The following is an 11,139-nucleotide window of genomic DNA, read 5'->3' on the forward strand; positions in this document are numbered from 1 at the left end:
AACAACAGGAATCAATACAAGTTATACGTGGAAAGTTAAAGAAACCAAAACTAAAAAACGAGAAACTCAAAGATAAAATCAGATATCATCATATAAACCCAATAAAATCAGCATCAATCAAGTTCTAAAGTTTACCATTTCTGTCTCTATCAACTAAAAAAGGGAGATAGGAATTACAATAGATCAAAACCAATAAGCATTGAAAGATCTTACATCCCGATCAGATCGCAATGGACGTGTAGCTTCTCATAGGGCGATGTTTAAATAGAGCACCTTTTAGTTGCAGGATAACAATGTGGAGCTTCAAAATACTACCGTGTCTAGCATTGTTCCTAATGTTTGGATGATGTTTGATGACATCAAGTTGGAGACATGTTCTTCAAGGTGTTTCTTAGCATCTTGTCTGCCCACATTTGCTATTGCGAGCTTCTCAGGGGGCAACTCATCTTCCTCCTGGACTGCTTTGTTGTACTTGATAGCCAAGCTCAGCATTTCCTGAAATGAATAAATACATCAATTAGCAGTCTATTGAATAGATACCTTTCATGGTCCAAAGGACTTTGCTTACTTGAATGGTCTGCTCGTTGGTTTTCGAATGGGTATCGAATCGGCGAAGTGTCAGACCATCAGTCCATTTCTTCTTGTGAAGGTTGAGCAACATCTTCTCCTCAAGCTCATTCTTCCTGTAGTTTATTGCAATCGAGTAATAGTGTCGGTTCAACCCATGGATTAACGCCTGGAAGTGATCAATGATGGTGTGAATAAGATTAACTGTGAGATAGTTGAGAAAAACTCTAAAGGTAATTCAGTTGCTCATAACCCACTTGAATAGATGGCTTATTAAGATGCCCGAGGTTGGAAGTTGTTTGGCGTGGTTCCTGCCCAAGCATCATAGTCTGAGGGTTAATTAGACGAAAAGCATCAATCACCACCTTCCCCTTAACACTCTGGATTGGATCCACGACCACCGCGACAGCTCTCTGATTCAGAGCCTCAAAACTCTGCAAAGCAATGTATGCTATAAATATTTGACCTCCATAATTCAATACTAATAATTAAAATATTTGACCTACTTAAAACTACAAATGGTAGCTCGCCCAACCCTCCACAAATATCTATTGATATCATTGTATTGGTTGAATTAATACACCATTTCAGAGCTAAGAAACCACATATCACAAAAAGCTGCCAACGGTGTCGTTAATAACAGTGAAGCATGAGGGCTTTGTGACAACAGTGACGCATATTAGATAGCCAACAATGTATGATGTATATAAGTTTAGATGCATAATTGATGGGTAAGGGATACAGTTAAAACACAAACCTGTTGTGTATTAATATCAACACCAGATAGCCAACATCCAAACCCTGGATGAGAATGATACCAACCCACGACCATCTCAGGCCTGTGAACAAAGAAATCAGCTCGGCTATCTGAACAACAAAGGACAGTATAAACTGAAAAAATATAACAAGAAGAAAGAACTTCACAAAAAAGATCAACTTTCAAAAACATGGATGGACCCGTCCCTAGTTTAAGATACAGGATTTACAGAGTCAGAATCGAACGTGCCTTCTTAGTAATGAATAATTATAGCACGAATGCACAATATACAGACAAGCTATAATAAGATGAACCGAGTTAACTGAAGTAAGAAAAGAATAACAATTAAAGAGATCAAAGTGAGAGATGAAATACCGTCCAGTCTGTTTAAGCATATCGAGCATGTTGGTCTGAAAAACATGATCGACGGCTTCGACACTAACACCAGTACCACTTTGGGGCATGGCAAAGACGTCAACAACACGAACCGTGTACTCATCAACAAACTCTCCCAGCATCAAACCCATCACCTCCATCGGAACCCCAGCTCTTCCTAAAAATTAAACCAGACAGCTACGCGATTACAGATTCATCAAACGCCATAAAAAAATCAAATAAAATTATGGAAATGGTATTGTGATAAACCAGTAACGAGATTCGATAATCAAAAACGCCCATCAGATTTAGGGTTTACAATTCAGACAATTATTGGCGACAAATTATAAAGAATAATGAATGGTGCTCAAAAATCAAGCAGAGAATTAGAAGATTAAGAGTTGGATACCGAACAACCAAGAACATAGCAATTGTAGAATGAATTACCGTGCTTGAGCATCTTGAGGAGCGCGAGCGAGGAGATATAGACCTGCTCGGAAGAATCTAAGGTGGGGGAGTCCGGGGGAGGGTGTCCCAACGCACCACCGGCACCGGCAAACATCCTCTGAAGGCGTTCCATCCCTGACATTCGTCTATCACTCACTTGTAGTTCCTAATCTATCACCGCCGATCTGTTAAGTACCCGGAGTTTCTTTTGCTGCAAGATAAGAATACACCGGCGCCTTTTCTTTTTTTCTTTTTATCGTCTGTATTTATATTCTCCATCATTTCATTAGAAAGCTTTAAAATGTAAATTAAAAATAATAACAATAACAATAATAAAAATAAAAAAATAAAAAACATTGTGAAATTTAAATTGAGGGCCAAAATGAAAATGGTCCAACTAGTTTTCTACCCCTACGTAGATTTCAAATAGACATTAAAAAAAAATATCATATAAATTGGTGAATTAAACTCAAAATGATTACCTCTGAGAGTTTAAACTTAGATCCTTTATCATTTTCAATTATTAAAAGCTAAAATCCTTTACATATTTGGAATGTATAACAATGAGTAGCTTTCAAATAACTTGTTTTTTTTAACGATAATTGAAATGAAGGAAGAATAATTAGAAATAGAGAAAATAGATTATTTTATAATTAAAAATATCATATCATTTGAAGCAATTATAAAATATAATTTCAGGTTAGTTTCGAAAATTGAGCATTATTATTAGGGATAAGTTTAACGCTTAGCACTGAAATATTGTAGGGCTTTACCCAAAAGGGAGCCCTTCCAGAAATTCTCGAAGGCCTAAGTCAAGCCCAGGCCTAAGAGGGGGTTTGGAAATAGTTTTCAACCAGCAATTGACGCGCCTCGGTTAGAACCTCACTAGCTGCGTCATTGCCCCAAGCGCAAAGATGATCAATACAATTCCCTAAGCTTCCATTTTAAAGCTGACCGCATGTGTTTCATGGACACTTTTTCCGATGTGGGACGACGACAAATAACGCAACCGTTTGATTTTGAGGATACCCGCAAATAAAAACTATCACTATAAACAAAAATAATAATTGAAGTAATAAAACTGAATAAATATTTGTTATATGGTTTTTATTTATGTATATTTTTCATAAAACTTTTACATTCAAAATCACATTAAACATAAAAGACAATTAAAAGGTATAAAGAGAAAGAATAAGATTAATAATTGGCTAATTTTATTATGTAAACAAACCCTATAGAAATAACAATCTTATTAACCAAATGTCACACTCAATACTTTCCTAATACATGGTGAAATTTAATGAAATAATGTAAATAAAATCAATGATGGGAGTGCTATAATACTAGTAATACATACTTTTTGCACTCCAATTTATATTGCATATAAAATTAATTATCATGATATTAATTAAATGGACGCTGCAGCATCCTTTCCATGGGGAGACTTGGAATGGCGAAGCCTCCTTTCCGTGGACAGCACTTTTGCGAACCTGCATCATTCACATATATACGTATAAAACTTGTAAATTATAAACAATGAAGGCGTGGAAGTAAATATATATTGTTAGATGAACACAACCCTTTATAATAGTATGATATTGTCTACTTTCAGCATAAACTCTCTTAACTTTTGTTTCCTTTGGACTTCCTCAAAATGTCTCGTATGAATAGAAAGAATATTATTTGATTATAAATTCATGATCATTCCCTACCTTACCAGATCTTTCATCATCCAACATATATAATTTGATGATAACATAATTTTTACCTTATGAGAGCTTGCTCGTTTGTTTCAGAATCACGAGGTTGAACAACACCCGTCTCCAAATTCACCCTCGAGACTGGTTTCTTCAACAATTTTTCACCGACCTCAACAAGATCATTCAAGTTCTTCTTCGTGGCTATGTCCACTGAGGATATAACTCCGTTCAATGTATCATCCTAACCATTTTAAAATTAAATGCATTATTATTTTTCAACATTTTTTTTTTCATTGGTTGATTGATTTCGGAAAAAAAAAAAAAACCTGAATTCGGAGGTAGTTTTGTTCGCAATGAAGAGCTTTAAAAACCACAGAAAGATGAAAATCCACCATATCAGAACTTGCATGAGAAAACACGTCGATGATCGGCGTGGAACCGCCGGCCGTGAGCCACTGCAACAAACCCCACTTGGCAGCCTTCTCCGACGTGTATTTCATTTCATCTTTTGGGGATCCCGTCCCCAACGATATAACTAGAAACCTCGAGTAATCTGTTACTCTTATAGCAAAGAAATCTGGGTTCCCTTTCAGTGCCTCCTTTGTCACTTCACCCATAGCCAGCAAAGTCTGCAATTTTTATTTGTTTTTAATTTTTTTTTCTCCAATTTTTATAGTTATATTTAAAATCAAATTTAATTCTTTTAATATAACTTATTTAGAGAAAATAATATACATACTGGATTATTAGCAGCAACGCCACCATCAACAAGGTTAAATTCCCTAACTTTACCAGTGGCGACATTCTGAGTTTTGAAGTAATGAGCAGGAAGATAAGTAGGCGCCGCGGATGTCGAAATGCATATGTCGGAGACCGCTGCATTCAAATCAGGTTTGTTCTTGACCTAGAAAGGTTGTAGAAAAAAAAATTATTCAATAAAACTACTACGAGATGTATCTTACGTTCATATGTCGACAAAATCGAAATACTTAAGTGTAGGAACCTCGTAGCTGGAGAAGATGGTGGGCTGAAGGAGCTTGATGTCGAAGGCAGGGATAACAACATTAGTCAAAGTTTGGCTCAATTTTGTATCTCCAAGTTTTTCCTTGACGAGCTGGTGGAGATACTTTCCATCATATTTTGGACCCATCAGCGCATTGACGATCTTTTCTATCGCCAGCGATCTGCCAAAACTCGAAGCTAAATGTTGTTATTACAAGAGAAAAAATGGATTAGTTTGTTTAGTATATTGTTTAAGGTTATTGTGAAATTTGCAGACCGTTTCTGGGGGAAGATTTTAGGAGAGTGGTCGAGGTAGAAATCTTTGATGTCTTTAGCCGAAAACAAGGGACGATTGTTTTCGTTTGGAGCAGTTAACATGGCTGTCACCAATCCACCAGTGCTCGTCCCAGCAATCACATCGAAATAATCGGCGATTCTTGCATCCTCGCCGTCTAGTTTCTACACACCATATGAACATTAATCAACTCAAAAGTCTTACCTTTATTAATTTTTAACATTCTACTGTCACGTGTGTATTTAATACTTCATTAGTAATGAATATTATGATTAATAGTTAACTAACTTCGAAACAATTGAAATAGTTAGAAATTACGTATGGTACCTGAAGTTCAGACTCCAAGAAATTGAGGATGGTTCCGGGGATGAGCCCTCGGATTCCACCTCCATCGATACTCAACACCGTGATAAGGTTTCCAAAAGTTGGAGGCTGGAGAGGAACATTTGTTGAATCCATAAATAAATATACAAAAATCAAGGAACGTGGATTGAAAAAACTAAGGTGTTTGCTTTTGTAAATATATCTGCACTGCTAGAAGGATTTGAGAGCAAATATCTATAATTCTATTCTTTGGGGGGCATTGTATTGAGGTATTTATAGAATTCCTCGAACACATTGGGTTGAAATATTTAAGAATATTTATTTTTCAATTATATTTATCATATCTACCTATTTATTATAAACAAATATTTTATATGATTGAGAATATTTTAACTCGGTATACCCAAAGTACCATATTTGATAATTTATTCAAGGTAAATATCTAGGTATCTAGATATCCTTTATTCAAAGCAGATTTTTACCTTTTTATCATATGTATCATATTTGCTTTTTTTATTATACACGATATTTGCCTTCCATCACTTTATTATAGGCGATATTTGTCTTATATTATTACCATAGATATCATATTGGATAAAAGACAAATATCTTGTATCCATTTATTATTATTTAGTTATTTATTTAGTTCTATAATTACAAATGGATAAGCTTCCAACTCGGTCATGCAGCCACTTCCCTCTTAGCAGCCGCTTATATTTATCTTCTTGGTCTTTCCCAAGGACAAGTTATCAACATAAATAATTATAAGCAGCTTTCCTTTCGTTAATTAATTAATTAAAACTTTAGTACATAACACAATTTGAATATAAAAAATATGAAAATTATATGCATCATAGCTTAATAAAGTCTTGACTCTTAAATGGCACGTTCTAAAAACTAATTAATTTACACCATAATTTAGTTACAATATAATAATATGATTCGTGTACGAAACAAATTCCAGAATAATTGGAATATGGTGGATTAAATAAATAATTTCAATTTTCTTAGCTAGTTGTGCTAATCCTTATTTGAGAGAGTAGAAAATTATATTTAAAATAAAAAAAGGGTTAGAAAATGGGCCAAGTTGGGTACTTAGAAAAATCAACTTTATGGAGACTTGAATTTATTACGTTCGATTATCGTTCTGCAATTTCTGGTCTTATTCAACTTCAAAGCTCAACCCAATTATTTTAATATTGGAACAATAAAAAAAATATTATATTGACTCAATCGATATGTTGAAATTATAATTATTTATCACGGACGCAAGCTTTGCGTGCATAACGATATAAACGACTATCTTTTCCTTATGATTGGGTTCAAAATTTTCCACCGGACTAAATAACTTTTTCATTTCGAAAAATAAATTTAATTATTTAATAATATTATCGAATATTCATATAATTTTATACTAAAGGATCAAACGATTTAAAAAATAAGAAATATTGAAAATAAATTCACTCTAAAAGCCGTCGTATGTTTATATCAAATTCATTCTAAAAAATAGTTTCTTTAGCAAATTAATGATTTTAAATTAGTCTAAATCTTATCTTTACTTTTTGTTGGTCAATTCAAACATAAGTATCCTAAATTTGGGTCAGATTTCAATCTAGGAATGAGGCGCATACCTCGTGGATTATTGTTATTTTTAATTATTATTTTAAATTTGAAACTATAAGTTAAAAAGACCAAAAAAAAAATAAAAAAGTATATTATTAAAATAATAGATTCCAGCTCGCATCACAAAAAGCCATCAGCTATCATCGTGAACCAAATGGCTGCTTTGTCGTTTTCTCCTTAATCGCTTTTATCAACCGTACTACGAATTATCCAACGGTCTAAATTGTTGCTTATGTTTTTCATTTTATTAGATCCAATAACACAAATAACCACGTTTGAATTAGGTTTTCTAAATCAATTATTTAAAACAAGGGAATTAGAAATTAGAGATTGACTCACGAATGGACCAGAAACACATGTTCTCTCGAACTTATCTATTTGTATTATTTAATTTAACCAAGCTTTTTTTCTTCTTGTTTATTATGAAAAGGACCAAAAATTATACTTTAATTGTTACGTATTTAGGGACATGGAAAAGTGACCTGAATTCGGAGGTACTTGTCCTCACAGGGAAGGGCTTGAAAAATATTATAATAATATAAAATTTAAATTGCTTTATAAAATGGAACCTTATGATACATAAAATTAGTTAAAACTTGACCGAAGATGAAATTATTCAACAGGTTAACAGGATTACCACCCTAAATGAACACAAATCCTATAAATTAACTACATTTATTTATTTATTTATTATTATTATTTTGTTAATAATGAGAAATAGAAATAAAAATAGAATTGAGACGGGGAGAATGTGTATTCTCATTAATATTCATAACTTTAAATAGGATATAAGCTAACGACTAATACCTAAGAATAAGGAAAATATAAACTAATTAAGAATGGAGAATAAAATAAAATATACTATAAATCAAATATAAAAAAATATATATATATTAAATTATAATATCTAAATATATTTCATAAATAATATCTTCTCCAAATATTATATTTCAACAATTTTTCAAATAATTCATATCAATAATCTAACATTTTCAGACATTTGAAAAAAATATGAGAAATATGATAAATATTCAGGTGGCAGGAGATGCATTATTTTCCAATTTCAAGGCGGCAGCGCTTCCATGAGGGGACCTTGCATGGCGGAGCCGCCTCTCTTCAGACAGCAACTTGGCGAATCTGCATAAGATAGACCCATTCGTCAGCAGTAATTAAAAGCAAATTTTGAGACATTTTTCTTCATTGAAAAAGAGAGAGAGAGAGAGAGAGAGAGAGAGAGAGAGAGAGAGAGAATTAAAGGGGTTTTAATTTAATTTAATTTTTGCCTTATAAGGGCTTGTTCATTTGTTTCTGAATTTGAAATACAATCCTCAAAGATCCCCGTCTCCAGATTCACCCTTGAAACTGGCTTCTTCAATAACCCTTCTCCGACCTTCACAAGATCATTGAGATTCTTTTGTGTAGCCACATCCACCGAAGCCACCTTGCCGCTCAACGTATCATCCTGTGTAATTTGTAAAAGCTAACGTTTAAGATAAGTATATACAAGTAAGTTCATCTTGTAATTTATTCTTAAATTTTTTAATAAATTTTGTATATATACAAATATATTTATTTAAATTAGTTGACAATAATGTAAATCAGCCTTACCATAAAAAAAAATTTAACTGTTGTTAAAATTAAGTAAAAATGAAAAAAAAAATAATAATTTGAATGAATAGGGAAAAGGAGGGAAATAAGTGAACCTGAATGCGAAGGTAGTTTTGTTCGCAACGAAGGGCTTGAAAAATGACAGAAAGGTGAAGATCCACCATATCAGAGCTTGCTCGAGAAAACACGTCGATTATTGGGGTGGAGCCGCCGTTAGTTAACCAGTCCAACATCCCCCATTCCGCTGCTTGCTCCGCCGTGTATTTCATTTCCGACTTCGGAGCTCCGGTTCCCAACGATATGACCAAAAACCTTCTGTAGTCCATTGGCTTTATAGCATAGAAGTCTGGATTTTCTTTTATCACCTCCTTCGTCACTTCACCAATTGCCACCAACGTCTGTTGAGAATTATTAGGAGTAAGTCTCACATTGATTAATTTAGTAATTTAGTGGAAGGTTATGGATTTATAAGAGAGAAATATTATCTCCCAGATTTTTTGGAGAAGCCCAAATCAAAACGACTACAGCTTATGATCAAAATGGACAATATCATATCATTGTGAGAGTCGTGATTCCTAACCACCTTTAATTTCATTTCACAAAAATGCTTTTAAACTAGGAAAAATAATTTAATTATCATTTTGGTTTAAATAATAAAAAACTAAAAGCGATCTCTACTCCCTCTTCATAAATCTATAGTGAGTTATAAAATTAAGAATAAAATGAATATATTTGTTGTTATTTACCGGATTGTTTGCAGCAACGCCGCCGTCTATTAGGTTAAACTCTCTCGTTTTTTGAGTAGCAGTGGCCTCAATTTTGAAGTGATGCGCCGGAAGAAAAGTGGGGGCCGCCGAAGTAGAAATGCAAATATCCGACAAGTAAGCATCCAACGATGGATTATTCTTCATCTGAAACATGGACCAAATCTAAAATCTCCAATGAAAAAGATAATGAATTTAAGGTAAAAAAAATAAAAATAAAAAATTAATTACCTCGTAGGTAGAAAATATGGTGGGCTGAAGGAGCTTAATATCAAACGTCGGGATCACCACCTTAGTCAACGTTTGGTGTAACTTTATATCACCAAGCTTTTCCTTTACAAGTTTGTGGCGATATTCCCCGTCGTATTTTGGACCAGACAATAATTTCACTATTCTTCCTATTGGCCACCTTCTATCCCATTTTCAAATATCGATAGATTAAATTTAATTTCGTGTCTTAATTACATCATTACCATTTATTTTCAAGTTTATTACCGAACTTGTGAGATAATTTAATCAAACTATAGGGTTATATTCATTCTTAAATTGTTGGGACGTAAGACTAAATTACATCAACTAAATTAAATCTATGTTTACGTTTTGTTTTAGAATAAATTACCTGATTTGGGGAAAGATTTTGGGAGAGTGATCAAGGTAGAATTGTTTGATATCTTTAGCAGAAAACAGGGGACGATTGTTTTCATCTGGTGCTGCTAGCATGGCTGTCACAAGTCCTCCGGTGCTTGTCCCAGCAATGATATCAAAGTAATCTGCAATTCTTGCCTCTTCGCCGTCTAATTTCTACTACCATAATAATATCCTAAAGTTATTAGCAACAAATAATACTTCCTGTTTCCAAACACCATTTATTTTTAGGCATATTCTTTCATTATTTTGGATATTTGTTCCTATATGGTCTATTTAACCTATGACCAAATAAATTCCATTTAGAATTGATGATTCAATTTGACCTTTCCATAAACAAATGGCCAAAACATTAGTCATGACAAGAGGATCATCTATAAAACACGAGTATACGACCATATATGAATCTTATAAACTAATTTGACATATGTTACAATTATATTCTTAAAAAATGCAACATATAATGGTACCTGAAGTTCAGACTCGAGAAAATCAATAATAATTCCTGGAATGATTCCTCTAATCCCACCTCCATCAATACTCAGAATTGTAATAAGGTTACCAAAAGTTGGAGGTTGAAATGGCACAATTATCGCTTCCATGACTACTGAACTGTAAATAGAAACAAAATTTTTAGTCTTCGTCGAAAGGGCTGTGATGAGCAAGAGAAGCTTTTAGAAAGAAGACTCCAAACCTTTTGAGAGCTAAATTTGTTTTAACCTTTTTTGAGTTTTGTGTATATTTTTTTATACTTCCATGGGGCAATTTATAGACATTACCAACTCCCTTTTGAACCATTATTTGGCTTTGGGATATGCAAAATGGCAAAGCATGGAAAGATTAGCGTTGTAAACCTCTCTTTTTTTCAACACGTGGACCAATAGAGTATTTTGTAGAAATGTCAAAAGTATTGCTTTTCAATTTGGGTTGTCTCTTTCGTCATTAACTTGTGAAAATTAATAAAAGCATCAAAATCCCATCCCCTGTAACATTTTATATATAGCTCCTATGCCATCACATTTCAACATTCTT

At 33.4% G+C, this 11,139-nt stretch overlaps 4 protein-coding genes and 1 non-coding gene across 8 annotated transcripts; 1 reads left to right on the forward strand and 4 right to left on the reverse strand.

Moving 5' to 3' along the window:
* Nucleotides 1-66: 66 nt before the first annotated feature.
* On the reverse strand, nucleotides 67-2,398 carry LOC111805895 (26S proteasome non-ATPase regulatory subunit 14 homolog). The gene is made up of 6 exons (XM_023691179.1): nucleotides 2,147-2,398; nucleotides 1,700-1,877; nucleotides 1,325-1,406; nucleotides 825-1,001; nucleotides 569-736; nucleotides 67-495 (listed from the first exon to the last, which is right to left on the reverse strand). The coding sequence occupies exons 1-6, from the start codon at nucleotides 2,286-2,288 to the stop codon at nucleotides 304-306; spliced, it is 939 nt and encodes a 312-aa protein (XP_023546947.1). The 5' UTR covers nucleotides 2,289-2,398; the 3' UTR covers nucleotides 67-303.
* Nucleotides 2,399-2,907: 509 nt separating this feature from the next.
* LOC111805467 lies at nucleotides 2,908-3,042 on the forward strand (the record flags this gene model as incomplete). The annotated part of the gene is made up of 1 exon (XM_023690574.1): nucleotides 2,908-3,042. A coding segment is annotated over one exon (117 nt), but the record flags the coding sequence as incomplete, so codon positions are not given.
* On the reverse strand, nucleotides 2,912-3,062 carry LOC111806216. Its single transcript, XR_002816767.1, has one exon. It is a non-coding gene; the product is annotated as a U4 spliceosomal RNA (small nuclear RNA).
* A 454-nt stretch (nucleotides 3,063-3,516) lies between these two features.
* On the reverse strand, nucleotides 3,517-5,602 carry LOC111805989 (patatin-like protein 2). 2 transcript variants are annotated; one of them, XM_023691303.1, is made up of 7 exons: nucleotides 5,471-5,602; nucleotides 5,126-5,307; nucleotides 4,850-5,030; nucleotides 4,586-4,750; nucleotides 4,173-4,475; nucleotides 3,915-4,087; nucleotides 3,517-3,636 (listed from the first exon to the last, which is right to left on the reverse strand). In XM_023691303.1, the coding sequence occupies exons 1-7, from the start codon at nucleotides 5,600-5,602 to the stop codon at nucleotides 3,555-3,557; spliced, it is 1,218 nt and encodes a 405-aa protein (XP_023547071.1). In that variant the 3' UTR covers nucleotides 3,517-3,554. The 2 variants fall into 2 exon arrangements, with proteins under 2 accessions (XP_023547071.1, XP_023547070.1); XM_023691302.1 differs by having other exon boundaries at nucleotides 4,850-5,039.
* A 2,429-nt stretch (nucleotides 5,603-8,031) lies between these two features.
* On the reverse strand, nucleotides 8,032-10,827 carry LOC111806045 (patatin-like protein 2). 3 transcript variants are annotated; one of them, XM_023691385.1, is made up of 8 exons: nucleotides 10,802-10,827; nucleotides 10,578-10,719; nucleotides 10,082-10,263; nucleotides 9,694-9,871; nucleotides 9,445-9,609; nucleotides 8,794-9,096; nucleotides 8,374-8,552; nucleotides 8,032-8,227 (listed from the first exon to the last, which is right to left on the reverse strand). In XM_023691385.1, exons 2-8 carry the CDS (start codon nucleotides 10,707-10,709, stop codon nucleotides 8,122-8,124), a joined length of 1,245 nt encoding a protein of 414 aa, XP_023547153.1. In that variant the 5' UTR covers nucleotides 10,710-10,719; nucleotides 10,802-10,827; the 3' UTR covers nucleotides 8,032-8,121. The 3 variants fall into 3 exon arrangements, with proteins under 3 accessions (XP_023547153.1, XP_023547152.1, XP_023547154.1); XM_023691384.1 differs by having other exon boundaries at nucleotides 9,694-9,874; XM_023691386.1 differs by lacking the exon at nucleotides 10,802-10,827 and having other exon boundaries at nucleotides 9,694-9,874; nucleotides 10,082-10,266; nucleotides 10,578-10,668.
* Between the last annotated feature and the right edge of the window lie 312 nt (nucleotides 10,828-11,139).

Source organism: Cucurbita pepo, chromosome LG11 (assembly GCF_002806865.2).
Source record: "Cucurbita pepo subsp. pepo cultivar mu-cu-16 chromosome LG11, ASM280686v2, whole genome shotgun sequence".
Lineage (NCBI taxonomy): Eukaryota > Viridiplantae > Streptophyta > Magnoliopsida > Cucurbitales > Cucurbitaceae > Cucurbita > Cucurbita pepo.